A 20,731-nucleotide genomic window follows, 5' to 3' on the forward strand; every position below is an offset into this window, starting at 1 on the left:
AGATTAAGGCCCCAAAGGGAGCCCAGTTCGAAGGCGCCAAGCCCACAGCAGAAGCCATCTTGAAAAATACTTTTCAGCAGGTGTCACTATACGACATGCTAAGGCTCGACGCAACACTTAGAAGTGACACCTTGTCAGTCATTCAATCTCTGTACCCGGGGGCTGGGCCTAGTGGCGGGCACCTCCCTGTACAACCCTCAGAGTCTTATTTGATTTCCTATCCATCTGCACCCCTCACCGATTATAAAAGTCCTCGCCTCACTGTATCTATTCTTGAGCACCAGCTATCCGGCGTCATCGTTGATGGAGGATCTGGAATCAACTTGATGCCCGAATTCACTATGATGGCCTTAGGTCTAAAGCCTACCCGACCTGCTCCTTTCACTGTTACATTGGCCGATCAGAGAACAGTCTACCTAGTGGGCATAGTCGACAAGGTGCCTCTGAAGGTACAAGATTTCACTTTTAACTTGGATTTTGTGGTAGTTAATCTTCCCTAGGTAGAGGGAGGTTATCCCTTGCTGATTGGTAGGCCATGGTTGCGACATACGAAAGCACTTCACGACTGGGGAACCGACGCCATGTGGATACATACTCTTGGCTCTCCAATGCAACAAATTCGTCTCGAAGGAGGTATGGATCCGATCGTTCAGCATAGCTCTTTGTCAGTAGAGTCCAACCCTGACTTGGAGCAGCCGGTCCCTCCGGATGGGTCCGACGAAGACTTACTGCAATGGTTAGAAGCTACCTCTTCGATGCCATGCTATGTAGTCTCTCTTCAACCTTTGCCCACAGATTCACCCTCTCTCCCTGAAGCTACACCTGAAGCCAGTAATCCCAGTCAGCCAAGTGAGCCAGAACCAAGTGGACCGGTCTCTGGTGCCCATCCTTCAGAGGGTCCCTTAATGGAAACCATCGGTCTGGGTGAGCCTATAACCCACCATAGAAGGGGGAAAAAGTCTCCCTTGCAAGAGTTGGCCAACACCCCAGCTCCTTCCTTAGCCTCTACCCCATGTGACTCTCCACCCCATGCCGGAGCACTTTGAAGTATCTGACGATTTACCATTTGCAGAGCTTCCATCAAGATGGTTGCAGGAAGAGTATGCTGATTTCAACATTGATCAGACGCCAGCTCATAATGTCCAGAAGCTAACAGAGGCGGCAAGGTCTTCTCTCCCTGACACAGCCTCACCCACTGCACGGCCTGACCCAGTCAGAGAGGTCAACCTAGGCGGCCCTGACAACCATCATCCCATCTTGTTAGCCACTTGGTTATGGGATCACTCCGCTCTACTCGACCTGGTAATCTCTTTCGTGCGTTCTTTCAAGGATGTGTTTGCCTGGTCTTACCATGATTTGGAAGGAATCCCAGCAGAGCTAGGAGTCCACACAATTCCTCTGGTTGAGGGGGCTAAGCCGGTCAGAGGACGGGCTTACAAACTGAATCCCAAGTATGCAGAAGCAGTCAAAATCGAGTTGGAAAAAATGCAAGAAGCAGGTATTATTGTACCAGTAGAGCACTCAGAATGGTTGTCCTCTATGGTTATTGCCCCAAAGAAGCAGTCCAACAAAATTCGAGTTTGCGTCGACTACCGGGCTCTGAATAAGGTCACAATCCCTGATGGATTTCCGACACCTTTCACTGAGAGAGTTCTCGAAGATGTCGCTGGCCATGTACTGTATAGTTTTATGGACGGGTTCAGCGGCTACAATCAGTTAGGAATACATCCTAACGACCAAATCAAAACAGCTTTTGTGACTCCCTGGGGTATTTTCATCTACACTAGAATGTCTTTTGGGATTAAAAATGCACCACCTTCTTTCAATCGCATAGTATATCTCATCTTTTGTCCTCTGCTTACTGATCACCTTCGCATATTCATGGACAACTTTTCCACCTTCTCGGGTGCTCAATGTTCGACCCCAGTAGAAAATCTAAAGGAGCATCTTGCTCAGCTCTCTGCAGTCTTCCTCAGGTGCAGAGAGGCACGGTTGAAGCTCAATCCGAACAAGTGTCATTTTTTGGTCACAGAGGGCACACTATTGGGCCATGTGGTCTCTGCTAAAGGTTTAGCACCTGACCCAGAGAAGATAATGGCTATCTTGAAGTTACCTCCTCCCATAAATCCCAAAGGTGTTCAGAGCTTTGTGGGCCACACCGGCTATCATCGCAGGTTTATACGTATGTATGCACAGGTGGCTCAACCATTGACCCGGCTCACCAGTGCTGCTGTTCCCTTCCAGTGGTCAACACCTGAGGCCGAAGCATTTGCATACCTCAAAAAATGCCTCACTGAAGCGCCTATTCTAGTTGCCCTGGATTGGGACCTACCTTTTCATGTGCATACAGATGCAAGTCTGCTGGCTGTGGGTGCTGTGCTGACTCAGCCTAGCAAAGAGTTCAACTTGGATCGCCCTGTACATTACGCAAGTCGCCTGCTCACCAAAGCAAAGAGCAACTATAGCACCATAGAGAGGGAAGGTTTGGCTATAGTGTGTGCTCTACAAAAATTTCGTCACTATTTGCTAGGGGTCCACTTCACAATTATTACTGATCACCATGCCTTGCGCTATCTGCTTAATAAGCCACAGGTCGCAGGTCGAGTATGGCGATGGCTCCTCCTATTCCAAGAGTTTGATTTTGAAGTGGTACTCCGTCCTGGTAAGCATCATGTAATGGCTGACCACCTCTCTCGCATTCACACAGGTGAAGAAGCTACCGGGATTGCTGATGACTTTCCAGATAGCAGTCTTTTTAAAATCAATACAGCCCCGGAATGGTACGGCGAGGTCCTACAATTTCTATCTACTGGGCTGTACCCAGAGAAGGCCTCTCCACTGCAGAAGAGGAGATTGCTGTTGAAGTCCAAGCCTTTCACTCTGATTGGGGGCCAACTCTACAAATCGGGACCAGATGGTGTTCTGAAGCGTTGTGTCTCGCCTCATGGGGTGGAGCATATTCTGGAGGATGCCCACAATGGTCCCACTGGTGGCCATTACCCTGGTCACATCACGGCCCAAAAGATTCTGCAGAGTGGTCTATGGTGGCCCTACCTTTTTAAGGATGCAATAGCATATTCTAAGGTTTGTGATGTGTGCCAGCGCTGTGGGCCGAAGCCAAGTAAGCAATCCAACTGTCCTCTGCAGGTCTCGATGGCGTGGCTACCTTTTGAGAGATGGGGCTTGGACTTTGTGGGTCCAATATATCCCCCGGCTCAACCAGGTAATCGCAAATATCTGCTAGTGGCTACTGACTATGCAACAAAGTGGGCGGAGGTTCTAGCGACAGTAGATTGCATTGGCAATACAGTAGCCAAATTTTTATATGAAAATATTTTATGCAGATTTGGATGTCCCTTAGAGATCACCAGTGATAGGGGTAGTCATTTTGTCAATGTCATGATCTCAACTTTACTGGCAAATTACAAGATTTTTCATCGCAAGTCGTGCTCTTATTACCCTAGGGCCAATGGGCAGGCCGAGAGCACCAACAAGGTTCTGATCGCACGCTGAAGATGTACCCTAGTCTGCTGGCTCTCAAAAACTGGCAAGGAGAGTAGAGACTTCACTGTATCCTTCACCACTTTCGCGTTGATCTTCTTTTTCTTGGTGACTGTGGGGTCAACCTGCATGCTCACGGTTTTCCTTTTCCCTTTCGAGGTTCCCTGTTCCTCATCCACTTTATTTATGTTAATAGGTATGTTTATGACCCATGCCAAGAGAGGTGCCGCAAAACATTTAAAACTTAACTGCACAGACTGCACTTGGGCCCGAAATCTTTTAGCCCTAGACTGAAAAGAGCTGAAGAGAATTTGGTGGAATCCACATGGGATAGTGTGGATTAAACAGTATAGCCCGTCACAAAGGGAGAATGTAGCGAGAAGATCTGTTTTTACCTTGTCTTCGTTGGCATCCCGAGCCAGAAAGTAATACCTGAAGATTGCGAGAAGCTGTCTGTTTCGCTTATAATTTGGGTGATCCTAGCTCTTGACATGCCTGAATTGTCGCATCCTTGGACAACAAGGAGAAAGTGCGAGTAGTAGACTTCACAGCTGGAAAGGTGGTCATACCCATGGCATGGCCAAGCCTTGTAGCTGTTAGCTTGTGGCCCCGGACCTTTGGAAAGTCTTTCAAGAGTTGATGTATCAGTTCTACTGGAACTGTATTAGGTAAATTTGCATCAGCCAATGCTGTGAGGCGCAGAGTCCGTAGCTGAGCAGTCGAAAGCACCTCACTGAGAGATGGTCGAGATTGCTGCATATGAAAATTTAATGAGAATGCTGTGCGATTTTTTGAAGAAGCAAGTCGCTTGATTTCATGACTGATGATTTGCTGCTTTTCTTTTTTCTGAGCCACTTTTGAATGTTCCTCCTGATCACTGGAAGCACCTGACTCAGAATTTACATCTGAATCATCAGATGCTGCTGAGTGTGCTTTGTAGCTCTTATCACTTGGGTCACTGGAGGTAAAGTCATCTATTTCATGGCTGCTGCTGCTTGCAGAATCTTCCTCTGCTTCGCTCTCTGATTGTGTAACCAGAGGTTTCCTCCTCTTCAACTCTACCTTTTTCTTGCTACTTCCTTCTGGCTGTTTCTCCTACTTGCTACCTCCTGCCATGGTGAGGTCGGATGCATGACAAACGGAGCAGTTGAGAAGACAAATGATGGAAAAGCACTCAGTCAGATGCAGACCAAGTTGGAAAATCTGCAAAACGATTTAGGCTGGGGCGAGTAATTTAGGGTAGGGGCAAATTCGAACAAAAATAGGGCAGGGGCGAAATTGTTTTTTGGGCAGGGGCGAAATTGGGTGGGTAGAGGGTAGGGGCGAGAACAAAAATAGGGCAGGGGCGAGAGGGGTTGCTGGGAGAGGGTAGGGGCGAGAGGGGGTGCTGGAGAGAGTAGGGGCGAGAGGGGTTGCTGGGAGAGGGTAGGGGCGAGAGGGGGTGCTGGAGAGAGTAGGGGCGAAGGTATAGGGTAGGGGCGAGAGGGGGTGCTGGGAGAGGGTAGGGGCGAGAGTGGGAGGATAGGGGCGAGGGGTATAGGGTAGGGGCGAGAGGGGTTGGTGGGAGAGGGTAGGGTGAGAGTTAGAGGGTAGGGGCGAGATGGGGTGCTGGGAGAGGGTAGGGGCGAGAGTGGGAGGGTAGGGGCGAGGGGTGCTGAGAGGTAGGGGCAAATTTTGAGAGTGGGCGAATTGAGAATAGGCAGGGGCGAGTTGACTAGAGGGTAGAGGCGAATTTTACCAGCTGGGGTGAGTCCGAAAAAAAAAAAAAAGGGTAGGGACGAATTTTATGTGCTGGGTAGGCTAGGGCGAATATTGCAGGGCTGAGGCGAGGGGTCAATAGGTAGGGGACGAGGGCGAAGGCTGGATAGGTAAGGGCGAGGGTGAGGCTGGAGAGGGGAGGTCTAGGGGTTCAATAGGTGGAAAAAGGGCGGGAGAATTGAATGGTTAGGATGAGGTGAGATAAGGGAAAAAGCGAGGGGAATTAAGAATCTGGGCCAATGCTTACCGCAGGTTATGTGGTACTCATTTAAGCCAATGAACACAGCTGAGGAGAGAACATGGGGCAGGTTAAGAGATGCTAAGATACTTATTGAGCAAGGGAACAATGCGGTAGAAAAGGAAGGAACAAGGAGGAGAGAAAGAGCTAGATATAAATGCTGTGAGAGATAGAGAATAAAATTAAGTTAGAGACGAAAAAAGGGGATGCAGTTGAGCTGCTTTAATCTTCAACACTATCCCATAATCAAAATGGCTATTAAATGAGACTTGAATTCGAAAATTACAAGAACAAAATGTAGCCGAGACAGAGTCAGAACAATAAATGATGCATCAGTGCAACAAGGGGATTTGGTGGTGAGATGGCTATCCTCATTAGCTTTGTATATGATTAGGACTAGTGATAGCACTTAATCCTAGATCCGTTGACCAATGGCAAAGGAACTCCTGTCAGAGTGACTAACTGGACAGCCCCTTGTGGCAGAATCTCTTCCACCACGAAGGGCCCTTGCCAAGCTGGAACAAGCTTCTTTGCTTTTTTCAAATATTTTGCCTGATAGAGTAGCACCAATGTGCCTTGCGTTATTTTCGGCTTTCTGAGGTGGCAATCATGCCACGCTTTGCGACGAAGTTGCTCCGCTTGCAGAGCATGAGAAGCTAAAAGGCGGCTTTCATCCAATAAGGTAAGACGGGATATAGAAGCTGCTTCCATGCCCCAACTTGCACGCAGACTGCCCACCCTAGGGGATCCGGAGTTGAACTCAAATGGAGCTATGGCTTCCAAACCGAAAGCGAGTTGAAAAGGAGTGTGATTCGTTGTTGCTTTGAAAGATGTGCGGTATGCCCAAAGAGTGCCGTGCACAGCCTGAGCCCACGATGCTGGATGGAGATGACATGCTTTCCTGGTTCTGCTGTGCTGGAACCAATGTCTACTGCCGCTCCTCAGGCAGGATGGTCACTTCACCCATACAGGATCCTCTTCCTTCTTCTCCCATCTTCACTCATACACCGGTCAACATATCTCTCGCTCCACCTACAACAACAATCTCCGAGGCACCTACTACACCAACTGTACCTACTTCTAGCTCGCCGGCTGTGCCACATGTGCGCCCTCCAGCATCACATCCATCTGAGGGATCTTCAGGTAGGACCGATTCCACTTCTCTGTTTCAGCTTTCAGAGAAGTTACTTCAGGACTCCAGAGCTGCTATTGCCACCATCGAGCTAGGCGCGGAGCAGCTAGCTGCAACCCACCAGCATCACTCCGCCACGTACGCAGCTATGGAGGGATCTCTGCGAGTTGCCGAGAGTGCCATCGCAGATCGAGATGCAACGATTTTTGCACTACAGCAGGCATTGAAGATAAAGTCGAGGATTATTGATGACCTAAAAGCACATGTGAAGGGATTTCAAGAAATGCTTATGTATGATAACAAGCCTACCTAGGCTCCTGTGGGATATGGATGGACTGGGCCAGGGATACAGGTCCAGAATCCAGCAGGCTTTGCAGCGCCAGCAGGTCCCTCTCAGCCCTCTCAGCAGTTCATGGGACACTACCCACAGCCCCAGTTCCAGTACTTCACTCAGCAGGGGTCTCAGGTCCAGATGCCACACATGCAGAGCCAGATTGTTCCTTGCTGTGACGGTGTTGCTGGTGCACACCGCCATGGGTGTGTTTCTAGGCGTCCAGTGTTCACTTCAGGGCAGGTGCTTCCATCCGCTGTGCAGCAGATGGCTGCTACAACCACAGGAAACCAGGTTATGCAGAGCACAGTACAGCAACCGCATAGTTACACAATCGATCTGATGGCTCCTCCCGATCCGGATACTTCTGGAGCAGCAGTGGCGACGACACTTTCCCTTGGGTGACAGGACTGTGTGCTTACCCCACCTTTCATTGTACATATAGTTACTTTTGCAGTTTCATTCAGTTTTGACTCACCGAGACGGTGACCAATCTTGTGGCGGGCAACCTGTAGCAGGCTACAGTGTCACTTTTACAGGACACAGTTACAGTTAGTACAGTTGGTCTGGTTTGTTCACACTAGACGGACACTCTGGGCAGTGACACGTGGCAAGGATACGGATGGTGGCCTAGTGGACATGTAGCCAGGTCACACTTAGCTGGCTGACATTTATGGGCTGTTGGTGGCTCTTATGATTGTATCTATGAGTAGTAGCCGTTGGGTCATTATCATTATCTTATATTATATGGTACGTAGTCGTCTAGTGGGAGTTTTACACAGAGCACTGCTTCACCATCCTTGCACATCTGAGCCTCGACACCCCATTTGTACCTGTGAGTCTTGGGCTGGAGCTGAGTGTGCTGCCACGCCAGAGTCTGTACATGGTTCTTTGAGTTAGTCGAGTCCACATGTTCTGGTCCACTGTTGTGTCTCTGTTGTTATCCATTGTTTCTGTGTTTCATTCTGTTTGAGAGAGTTACCATTTGATGGAGTGAGATTGTCACGCACATTGCACTGAGGGGCACCCACACTGTAGAGAGCACGACACATTATCCGTGCTACATGTGGATCGGAAGTAAAGGTTGCTACACTATGATCAAGATGAGCGTACCAGATACATACAGAGGAGAGTGCTTGATGAGACTTTTTGGTAGGAGGTGCAGTGCCTCATAGTGGCTCTTCAGCCCGTTAAAGTTCTCTTGCGGGTTATTGACATGGAGGTCTCGACATTGGGTCTAGGTCTTCATCTATATATGCAGATAAAAAACCACACCTCCTCTTACATCATGCTAACACCAAAGCGGTAAGATCTTGGCTATTTGCAACTCCTTTGCCTTTTTAATGCTAGCTTTTGCAATTCCTTTGCCCTTCTAGGATTCCTCTCTCCTTTGTAGACTTCCTGAGAGCTTGGCTATTGTAGCGAGTAGATGAGCAGTTATGAGTCGTCCCATTCATGGGATGATTGCATTGCTTCACCCTCTCTACAAAAAGCCTAGCTTGTTTCATATCACATTGTCCACCTTGCATACACCCTACATCAACAAAATGTTCTCGCAGAATGAGCAGCTCATCATTGATTATGAGATCGTAAGCTACATGAACAAATTTGGGTTGTCACTTGTGCGAGCTGTAGTATTGAGAGAGGAGGCTTGCAAGTTTCCTTTGACATGGTGGTAGGTTCAAGGAAGGATAGGTCTTACAAAGCTATGTCGCCTTGCTCTTCGTATCCTCTCTTAGGTTGGACTCGCTTTCAAACTTGTTATGCCTGGACTATCATCTATCAAATCACAAGTGTCGACTCTTCTACTTCTATGCTTGCAGGATTGCTCAATTGGTGAATGTGAGCGAAATTGGAGCTCATACTCTTTGATCCACACAAAGATCCGCAACAAATTGAGCACTTCTTAGTTCGAAAAGTTGTCGTGCCAACATGAGGCTCATATGTAGCTTCCATGCTTTGGGGACCCCAAAGCAGGTAATCAATGCATCGTCGTTTTTGTCTCTTGAGTCTTGTAAATACTTGTGAGTCTAATATGGCATTGTATTTGATGAACAGGTAGATCCCACAGAGCTAAATATGGTGGATGATCCAAAGCATAAAGGAGGCCGATGCACGACTCCACGATGAGGAGGGGATCCTTTGTCTATTGCATAGAGAGCATGAGAGTGTGGACTAACGGGTCACCCGATCCTGGACACGAGCTCATAGCACTATCCATCGTCCTCTAGCTGTGGACCCAAAGAATACTGCTACACAACAAGAGAGCATTTGTATGGGGAAGCTCCCCGTTCGCACTAGCTGTTCGTCTCATTCACACAGAGTTCACATGCAATTGACCTAGTTACGGGTGATGCAAACTTTACAAAGGATCAGTTGCAATGCCCAATGTCATCTTCTTCCAATGATGAGATCTGACTTCAAGTTTTTCAAACTTTAGTCTTTTGTGTCATTTTTAGTAGCCTCGACATTGTATCCCTTGTTTGGTAAACTGCAATGGATTATGGAGTGATTTTTGATTCATTTTATTTTGTATCGTGTATGGCATTTGCCATGGATTTATCTATGCAGTAATCTATGTTTTCAAAGTTTCAAAATATCAGTGTTATGTTTCTTGAAGTCGAGTTCTTGATATTTTATCTCGTTTTGTTATCGTGATGGTAGTGCTAGCTTCTTAGTGTTCACAACTTCATATGAATTCAGATGATGCGATATGGATATTAAGGTTTAGGAATGGTGGTCTATGCAGCAAAATGACTAATATGTCTGCAAAAATGTAGAATTTTTGTAAACGTTATGATTTTAAAAAATGGATATGTATTGTTACGTACCTTAAAATTTTATCTAGTACAACGGTACATACCTTACGAATTGAAACCGAACCGTACCTTGTATACCTTTCCACCTTCTCTCCCAGCCACAATGTGGGCTCTCCATTGCGATTCTCATCACCACGATCCTTGAGCGTGGAGAATCACATATCAACCCCACACATAGTACATCACATGTATCATTGGTCCCATAGGTCATATTGACCTCCGAGGACAATAATAAAATCTCTCTCTCGCTCTCTCTCTCTCTCTCTCTCTCTCTCTCTCTCTCTCTCTCTCTCTCTCTTGTACTCAAACACGGTACCAAATTCACAAGTTTGTAACGGATTGGTCTCATAGGTCATTTTGGCCCTTTGAAGACGTTAATATATCATTTCATTTTATTTCATCTCTCTCTCTCTCTCTCTCTCTCTCTCTCTCTCTCTCTCTCTCTCTCTCGCCGTTCTTGCGTGCTTCGACTGATCTCTTTTTGGCATTGGATCTTGTGATTTTTCATCAAAGATCTTCGTCTTCTTGATCCATACCTGTTTTTGGCCAATCTGGCTCTTTCGTATCCAGATTTGTCGAACTTTTTGGTTTTGACTTGTTATTCTTTGCTTTTGGCCTTCTTTGGTTGCTACGGAAGCTGCTAGTGATAGTGACGACCTAAGTACCTGGTAGGGAATGTCATAAGAATCATCACTATCACTGCTATCCTCAACAAGGTTGCATTCTAGCACTTTCTCTTTGTGGTTTAGTTTGTTATGGAAAGCTACTGTCTGTTTGCTCTTGGATTGTTGTTTCTGGGATAACTTTGGTATCCACTTGATAAGAGCGTTGGTAGCTCGTTGACATGGCTGTGCTCTTCTTGGTTGAGTTTTTTCTTCATGTATTGGAGCCACGTATGAGGATGCTTGTTAGAGTTGCGTTTCCATCGAGGATATGGAATCCATTTTTGATGCACTTTATTTTTGTAGCGATGACGGTGTTTCCTAGGTCTTTGATTTGAACAATCATAAAACCATGCATTTGTTAAAGTGTTGTTCATGTCACCTGCTGGGTCGTTCGGATTTCTGTTGAAGCTCCAAGTGTTCTACACAATCGTAGAACTCGTCTTCTTCTTCGTCCTTAGGTTCCTCGCCTGGTTCTGCTAAGTTTATGCATCTGGATTTTTTAGGCCAATCGTATGAAGTTCCAGGCTCTTTTGGGTCTCGTTTTGGGTTTTTGCACCACAATTTTTCTATCTTGAATAGTGTACTTCTTGTAGTGGGAAGGTGCATCAAATTTATCATTGTTTGATTCCTCAATCATCGGTTTCCAATTCTATTATCTCAACTTCCTTCAAAGCTTGTTTCAATTCATTGTACTTGTTTTTGCGCTCGGTTTTACAATTTCGTTGCTTTTTCGATAATACTCTCCATTTGTGGTTTTTGTGTGTAACTCTTTAATATCCCATCTTTAAGGCAATCGGTTGCTTCAACCAACCTTAGATATTGTGTTTTGTCGATTAACAGAGGTACTAAGTATTCTTCCGTCTTGTTTCATTTGCTCACACGTTTATTCCGATACCTACACTATCTTCAAGGATTTTGGTTTGGAAAATCATAGTAGATCACTTGTTGATCCTTTCGTTTGATGTTGGACTGCAATAACATCTGATTTGGTCTCGTGCTCTCCCATATAAGATGGTAGTGTTCTTAATGAATGGGGTTGATTGTCCATAGAGTGTACAGATCTTTTGTCTCCCCAATACGATTCCACTTCTAGATTCATTTGAGATCTAGTCTCAATTTCCTTTATTGGTGGAAGAGACACCCCTCTTCTATCACCCGTTTGATTTACTTGTCTGCTTCGCTCACTTGCTTCATTGGCCTCTCCGACTTGTTTCCACAATTCGTCAAGACCATCTATTTCTTTAGAGCTGTTAGGTATAGCTATGTGAAATCCCTCGGAAGAGTTATCCGTGACTATCCTTGGCTCTAATGCAGGGTCCTTGAGCTTTTGTCTATACTCAAGACTGGAATCTGGCGCTTTTTGTTCTTGTCTTGGTTGGATTACTGGTGTAGGTGGGACAAGGATCACACCCTCAGGTTTTCCAACTGATGGTTCTGCTGTTTGAATCATTTTCTTGCACATTTCAAACCTGTCTCTTTCTAGTTCCGCATATGGATATGTCATCCATCTCTGTTCTTGGGTTTGGTTGTTTTTGAGCCGTGTTTCATAGGCTTTTAGGAGGGCTTCTAGTGGCTCATTAACCTTCTCGACCAACATTGATCTTCCTGAACTAGCACTTCTTGGCTCACTTTCCATTGATGTTTCTTTTTGGAGGTTGAGTCGCCTCTACAAGAGAAGGTGCAACCCTTTCCTCATGTTGTCTTATCTTCTCTTCAGCTTGGGTAAGCTTCTCAGCCAGGGATTTCTTCTCTCATTCCTTACGTGCTTTCATCCTAGCCTTTCTAGCTTTCTAGCTATACGTTTGCTCTTGGTTTTCTGACTAGGTGCGCCGGTCTTTGGCTCACCCGTCTCTGGACTAGCGTCAGTTTCTATTTTCTTTGTCTCTGGATTCTCATCTGCTTTCTGAGCTTGTGCTCTCGTAACTACCTGAACCGGTACGACGCTTTCATTTTCCGAGCTACTGGGTAGCTGAACAATTCCTGAGACATTCGTTGTGATCATGATGACTCAGTTTGCATGTTTTGGACAATCGAGAGACTACACATGGATTGGCCATTCTGAATGGCCTACAGAGATTCCCTGCAGCGACTGTGTAGAAACAACCAGAACAAGCAGATAGCCAGCAGCGTGAGGCAGAGATTCCCTGCAGCGAGAGATTCCCCATATCGACCAAATGCTCACTCTGCAACTATATACCAACAACCAGAACAAGCAGATAGCCAGCAGCAGTGATGTGGAGAAGGGAGCATCTGCAAAGGCACTAGCTCGATAATGAGCCAACTGGTATCATCTGAAAGCAAAGGCTATGGAAAAACATAAAGAAGAGAGCACACGAAGCCGAAGCTGATAGAGAGAGCACACGATGCCGAAGCTGATAGAGAAGAAACAGCTAACATCACCGAAGGAAACCACAAGAGAACCAACAGGGAGCTAAAGAAGGAGATATCAGGGAGTATAGAGAACAGTCCACTTGTTGAAGGTGGCTCCTGAAATCCAGAGCTGGGGAGGTAACTCCAAGAAGAGGGTGAAGGAGACTCTGGAGAGCACCGTATGAAATCCTGCTGTAGAGAAACTCGTAGAGAAAGCAGAGCAGCAATCCTGTATCCCAACATACCACAAGCAAAAGAAAACATAAAACAAGAAACATCAAAACTAAAAGGGCAAAAGTAAAACAGCAAACAAAACAAGATTAAAACAGAAAAATACAAAATCACAGCCAAATCAAGAGGCTAGTTGACTCCATTTATGCAGTGAAGCCACTCTACCCCACCCTCGTTAGGGTACGGTAACCCCTTGCCCTGGTGGGCACAGGGCTGTCCCTCAAGTGGCAAGATCTCCACAAAGAAGCAGCCTCTTCATCTATACACCAGGGCAGAAAACTTGAAGAATTTTCTCAGGTTTTAATTTCACCCTCATCAAAGCCATTAGAGAGACCCACCCAATGGGTGAAATCCATCTTTGAGCTTTTTCAAAACTTCAAGACGGGTTGCATTCAGCGAAATAATAAATCCAACAAGCCACAGAGAAGAAACTGATTTCAACCTCAACAAACATAATCAAAAGCCAAATCCATCAAATAGCGATTCAGAAAGTAGGTTTGTGCACAGCGGTATATATTGAATTAAAATAAGCGACTCCAAGAGACACTGCTCATTACATTCGAGTAGGAGGTCTACCCGATCGCTGGCAAGAAGTGGAGGTAATAGAACAAGAAGAATTAGAGAACAAGGAACACATTCCGGACTACGAGATTCTACGGAGGAAAGTGAAGCGATCCATCCCATTTGTCGATATTCGAGATCCACTAATTAGCATCAAAAGAAAGCACCTTAGACATTGGTATCAACATTAGCAGGATACAATGAAAGTAATGTAGCAAACAAGATCTCTTCAAGGGATCAAGTTCTGGATGGCTGATTACACTCAAGCGTAACACAACTAAACAACGGAAAGCAAGAGCTAGCAATTGTAGATGAGGCAAGGAAACAATGCAAATGGGCAAAGATTTCCAGACAAATAAAGCTGAAGTGGATACCAAAGAGGATTGTTGAGGTCTGACATGTCATGCAATATGTAGCTTACCCTATTGAAAAGCCTTTTTTCTTCAATCAAACATTTGTCTTTGTTTTATATGCCATTCATGGCACCCCATAGTTGAATGTAACTACAAAGATGCAACCGATTTGTCCTATAGGAGACCACAGGATGTTACGAGAACTTTGTTGCTTTCTTCCTTTCCTCTCTTTGTCAAAGATAGCAACAGTTATAAAGTACAATACTATGAGGATTAGAGTTGATAAACAAAGCCATACCATTTTTGCTCCTCCTCCATCAATATACTCAACCATAAATCCAACATCCTGCATCCACAAACCATTACTCTCTCTCTCTCTCTCTCTCTCTCTCTCTCTCTCTCTCTCTCTCTCTCTCTCTCTCTCTCTGTGTGTGTGTGTGTGTGTGTGTGTGTGTGTAAAAACACACACACACACACACACACACACACACACACACACACACACACACTCTTGTGCCTCTCTTTTCCACTCCTATATCCCTCTCCCTCTCCTGTGGCGGCCTTCCGACCATAAGGAAGCAGAATGGCAAAGATGACCCGGTGGAGGATGCCATCCAAAAATGCAAAGAAGAGCTGAGTGAGTCCATCAGCATGATCAATTGCCACCTCCTAGGTACTATCAACATACTCGATGCGCGCGTGGCAGCACAGGAAAGCACAATACATACACTCGAGGATCGCATGAAGGCCCAAGATGAGGAAATCGCACTACTCAAGAAAGAGCTTGCAGAGGTGCGATCGCAGAATGTCCTCGAAGAGGGAGAGCTTCAACCCTCAGTAATTGAAGAGCTTAACACGATTAAGGAACAAGTGCGGGCCATCAAAGAAGGTGTGGGAGCAACAAAAAGAAATGACGACCTCGTGGGTAGATGTCATCACAAAGACCCAACAAAAAGCAGAAAAGGCCGAAAAATGGATCGAGATTGTCAAGAAAGGGAAAGGCAAGGAAATAACCCCCACCCCCACACCCACACCAACCATCATCAACTTGACGCTAGAAGAGGAGCAAAGAGACGTCTGCGGGCCTTACACGTAAGGATATGTGGCCTCAGAGACCAAGATAATGTGGATGAAGAGGTGAAAGAACTCATGACTCTGGTGGGGGTCAACGAGCAGACGCATACGAGGGCCAGGAGAGTGGGCACTAAGAAAAGCGGGAGCAACAGAGAAACCTCGAAGGAAAGGGCACTCATTCTCCGCTTCCCCTCCATGGAAGCGAAGGACTTCCTGAAGAAGAGACCGACTCTAAAGAAGACTGGCATCTTTCTTGGAGATGACCTCACCCTCTCGTAGATTGCTCATATGCAAGAAGTAATGCCGGAAATTAGAGCAGCAAGGGAAAAGGGGAGGATTGCTTTTTACAGGGATGGAAAGGTGGTGATATTGGAGCGACGTCCCGCATGACGGTGCGAGACCTATGGGACCACACTAAAGATGGCAACCTGGAATTGTAACGGGTCACTTCGTCTTGATGTAGGGGCCTTTGAGGATAGCTTCACAGGGAGAGACATCATCTTCTACTCTGAGACGCATCAAGTGCTTGAGCAATCCATTCCCAGGTGAGCGAATATAGATGGGAGACAGCCTGCAGACAGGAGACCTGATCGGAGCATCGAGGACGGGGCTCAAGGGGAGTGGTAGTTCTGTTCAGGGAGGAGTTGCAACCATTGATATATATAGCGCGCAAGGATGAGCATGCTAGGTACATGTGGGTGAGGCTCAGGGCAGAGACGGGCAGATACCTCTACATTGCTATCTGCTACTTTCCTCCTACTACGTCAGTATATGCATTTCCTAGAGGACAATCCCCCTTTGCTATTTTGGATAATGACATATGGGAGTTTTCTAAGGATGGTGACATTATCATACTAGGGGATTTCAATGCTAGGACTGCCCACCACCAAACAATATTTTATGATACTTCCGAGGAAATGCTTAGGGAGCTAGACGTTACAGAGATGGGTCTATCCAGATTATCACCAGATGAGGAATACACTAAGTATGGCAGATACTTGATAGATATGGGAACCGCACATAGATTGGCCATTTTGAATGGGCTACAAAGATTTTCGACAGCTGGAGGTTTTACTTGCTTTCCACACCGACATGGTGCCAGCACAGTGGATTATGTTATGGCCCAGCCAGGTCTCATTCCATTCTTTCAAGATTTCATGGTGGGCACTAGGCCAGTTGGTGTAGCAATTGATCATGCTATCTTGTCCTTCCCCCTGACGTTTCAGTTCAGCACAGCTCCATTAGGAGAGGTCCCCACACACATCCGGTATACCTTCATAAGGGAGACGGACTCTGTGTATATGGATGAGATATACAGGAAGCTATGCACCCAGGAGCCAGCACGGCCACTAGATGAACTCACTCAGATACTGACAGAGACGTTCCATGATGCAGCATCAGAAGCATACCCCCACAGCCAGCCTACACGGAGACGATCTGGGAACATGCCCCAAAACAGTTGGTATGATGAGGAGCATAGAGAGATGAGGATCAAGTTACAAAGGGAAGTGCTCATGGGTATTACCACACATAGACAGTCACGGATTACCTTTCGCCGCCTAGTGCGACGAAAGAAAAGGACTCATCTATTCTAGCTAGAGCAGGATCTGTATCAGTTATTTATAAGTCAGGACTCAAGTGAAGCATGGAGGCTATTCCACGAACATTCATCACCACCAACGGTCTCCTCCACTGAGACATGGGGGGAATATGCCACATCTCTCTACACAGCATCAGGACAACCACCTCTCCCGGACCCACTAGAGACATGCCCGGAGACATGTTCTTTCTTGACTGCCGAGAGGGTAAGGAAAGCTATTGACAGGATGAAGACAAGGAGAGCACATGATCATGATGGTCTGGTAGCAGAGCACTTCATCCATGCCAAAGATATGCTTGCAGAGCTCCTGGCTATGATGTTTAATCGAGCCATGTATGAAGGCTTCCCTGAGACTCGGAGTATGTCCACGATTGTGCCTATTTTCAAGTCAGGAGATCCCAGGATTCCCCGGGATTATCGCACCATCATGGTTGGTCACACATTAGCTAGGCTGTATGCATCCATTCTTGAGCAGGAGCTGAGTAGATGGGCAGAACGAGAGGGCATAAGAGCACCAAGGCAAGCAGGTTTCACGAGAGGTTTCTCCACTCTTGACCAGATTCTGACACTCAGAGCTATTATTTAGGAGGGTAGACACCATGGCAAGAGGATCTATTGTAGCTTTGTGGATTTCCGCAAAGCTTTTGACAGTGCCGAGAGCTAGACTTATACGCCGATTACAGGACATGGGTGTGCCTACAGAGCTTATTTGGGGATTCTGGCTCTATACACGATAGTGATGGTGCATGTACGCATCACTGAGGGAATGTCTGACATGGTCCTCTCCACTATTGGAGTAAAGCAGGGATGCCCCCTATCTCCGACTCTTTTTGGGATGTATGTGGATGAGTTTTCAGATTATGTAGAGCGTCAGGGAGACAGGGGGGCTCAGCTAGCACGGAAATGGATTCTGTTGTTACTATATGCTAATGATATTGTGCTGATTTTTGACTCTCCAGAGGGGATGCAACGTCATTTGGATGCTTTGCATGCATTTGCTCGTGATAGTGGATTGTCTGTCAACCTGGGGAAAACCAAGGTTATGGTGTTCAACACCACACCACAATGGGTCAGGAGGTCAGCGCCCACATTTACGTATGGTCAGGAGACTGTGGAGTACACAAATGCATATACTTATCTTGGGGTAGTCCTCGGTGGGCCGGTGTTTTCACTAAGGAGAGAATCAGAGACTAGACTGACGAGAGCATATGCAGCTTTGAGAGGACCGGAGAGGATGTGTTCGTAAGTCCAGTTTCAGGAACCGCGAACAAAGCTATGGATTTTTGGCACATTTCTATGCACTTTCCTCATGCAAGAGAAGGTGGCGCTGAATTTAGAGGGAAGAGGCTCATTTTCAAGCTTCTGTCACAGGTTAAGAGCTATGGAGTGCTTCCTTTCCCTCCTATGTACAGTGCGGTGCCAGGAGTGATGCCCTGAACGCTACGCACTGCCCTCTCTCTCCCCTATGGTAGTATGTTATGCCCCTCTAGTGGGCTTTTCAATTGACCTATGTACAAAAGTGTGGGTTCATGCGCCATTGCCGAGACAAGAGCCTCTTGCACAGATACTCGATTAGCTAGCGGCTAATCCCCCGCAGGTACAGGTGAATTCGGAGAGGTTCACGCCAGAAATCTCGTCCGATTCAAAGGGCAAGTAGCCCTACAGGTGCGGGAGCTCGAGGACTTGCTACGGATGCGACAAGCACGCGAAACGGAGCCCGAAACAGTAAACTACAGCTGCTGTGTATTTTTGCAGATTTAGGGTTTTGGCCCTTAACGGTCCCTAATACCCCGAGGAGGTTCGGGGACGCGAGGGGACCGCTGTACAGGTGATCTGGCGCATTTTCGGGGCTGAAAATAAAGAACTCAGCGTGCTGCAGATTCTCGCCAGGTTTTGCAAAGTGCCCGTATGCGTCGGGAAAGTCATTCAATGCGTGGGAATACTCACTGTGAAGGGTCCTAGTACAGTTATGCTGCCGAAATCGGGCCGGAATAGTTGAAATTCAGCCAAGCTTGTGCGGGGCAGCTTGTAGGGAACCACAACGTTTATTCCCTCTTTTTAACAATAAAGAAATACCGGAAGGGGCGTCTAAGTTAGGGGCCAATCTGGTGTCGGTCTACTCATACAGGTGCAATCTAGCAGCCTGTATCCCTCTCCCCTTTGTTGTGTCTTGAAAGTACAGGTAAAGTGGGCGACAAATTAAATGGGTGAAAGCAAATAAGGTTTAAGTCTAAAGTCTACCGCCCTTTTTGAAAGTACAGGCCGGTTTCATGGTTCCATCGCCGGGATTAAATCACTTTTTCCCATAGAAGTGAGCCTTGGTCAATTTGGGTTTGAAGACACAGGGAATTGCAATTATGGCTGACAGACCAGACACTGGGAATTGCAATTATGGCTGACAGACCGGATGATGTGACTGAAGAGGTTTCCTCTTCACAAGGTCAACAAACACATGAAGTGGGTGAGTCTTCAAGACCACCACAGATGGATGATGATATATTCAGGACCCAATTGGCTACTGCTGTGGCTATGTTCACACAAGTAATGCAGAACCTGAGGTTTTTAGCCTTTCTGCAACCTCCTCTTCCGTCTCAGCAAGTTGGGTCACTGGATCATATTCAAAAGCCTGTTAAGGCTCGAACACAGGTGATTCATACTGCAGAGTCAATGGAAACACCTGTACACTTAACGGAGAACATGCACTCTCCAATACCTGTGCCTAAGGTGCAAGAACAGGTGGCTGAGATGCCAGTCTTTCAAGCTGTACCAGTTCAACCAGCCACTTTTCAGCAACCTATAGCTGGTTCTAACGGGCAGGGAAGCAACCTACAGGCTCTGCAAAAGGTCTTCCCACCACCTTCAATACACCCTGGCTATTTTGGAGGTGGATCGGTATTCCAGAGCATGGCTGGTCATGCACCTGGAAATCAGTTTTACAGGCCAGGAAAAATGTTCGGGGGTGCTCAAACGATGATGCCTAACCCCATGTATGGTGTCACGGGCATGCTACCAGGGTTTCAAAGCACTCGGGGCCAATTTGGGATGCCACAGGCAAATTTTGGTATGGCTGGGATTACAAATCAGCAGCCAAATATGGCATTTCCAGTTCAACTTAATTGCGGTCAGGGAACACAAATGAACCCTAACAGTGTTCCCATGTTTCAGTCACTTCCATATGACAACTTAACGCCTTTGGAGAGGCCAACTTCGTACAAAGAAGGTGGCAAAGGTGTGACATTCACGACCTTTATAGGCTTTGATGACAGGAAGAAGGCTCTCTCATTCCTCCAGCAGTTTGACAAGGCCTATAAAGGGGGAAACATTATAGAGGCTTCAAAGGTCTGCAAGGCAGCCACTTTCTTGACAGGGAATGCGGGACAATGGTGGACAACTTTATTGCTGCAGGGGCAAGCTCCGTCCGCATGGATTTACTTCAAGCAGATTTTTGCAACAGCATGGTTATCTGATGACTTTGAAGCAGATGTCATGACAGAATGGCACCAGGTTCATGCTGCCACTTGCAAGAATCTCGATGACTACAATCGGAAGTTTTCGAAAGCTCTACTTTCAGTAACTTCCTATAGGTTTGTGCCATTGACAGAACAGATTGATAAATATTGTTGTGGTCTATCCAAAGGATTGAGAAAGTACTGCACGAAGACCAAAGTCACTACTTTGACGACATGATAGTCTACTCAAAGAATGAAGAGGAGCATAGGCATCACTTGGCCATTGTGTTCAAAGAGCTACGCAGCCATAGGTTGCTCATCAATGCAAAGAAAAGTGCAGTTTTTCATTTTCTCGGACACATTGTCTCAAAGGATGGTGTTAGAATGGATCCTGCTAAAGTTGAAGCGATCAAGTCATGGCCACATTTGAAGACGATGCACGATGTCCGAAGCTTCTTCGGACTATGCTCCTATTACAGAAGGTTTATTCGAAATTTCGCTGAGATTGCTTCACCTTTACATGCTCTTCAAAAGAAGGCAGTCACCTTTAGATGGACACAGAAGCAGATTTCAGCTTTTAATCTCTTAAACGAAAAGATGACTTCAGATCCAGTCGTTGTTTTGCCAGATCTTAGGAAGTCATTTGTGG

The 20,731-nt window shown here is 46.5% G+C and overlaps 1 protein-coding gene across 3 annotated transcripts in view; it reads right to left on the reverse strand.

Annotated features, from left to right (window-relative positions):
- The window catches only part of LOC147429886 (retinal-binding protein), a 139,056-nt gene that overhangs the window by 11,951 nt on the left and 106,374 nt on the right, over positions 1 to 20,731 (reverse strand). For all 3 annotated transcript variants that reach the window (XM_086496085.1, XM_086496082.1, XM_086496084.1), the window contains exon 12: positions 14,258 to 14,305. In XM_086496085.1, coding sequence (XP_086352211.1) covers positions 14,258 to 14,305 — 48 coding nt within the window. The remainder of the gene's footprint in view (positions 1 to 14,257; positions 14,306 to 20,731) is intronic.

This window comes from Adiantum capillus-veneris, chromosome 22 (genome assembly GCF_014529385.1).
Source record: "Adiantum capillus-veneris isolate H3 chromosome 22, ASM1452938v2, whole genome shotgun sequence".
In the NCBI taxonomy this organism is placed as follows: Eukaryota; Viridiplantae; Streptophyta; class Polypodiopsida; order Polypodiales; family Pteridaceae; genus Adiantum; species Adiantum capillus-veneris.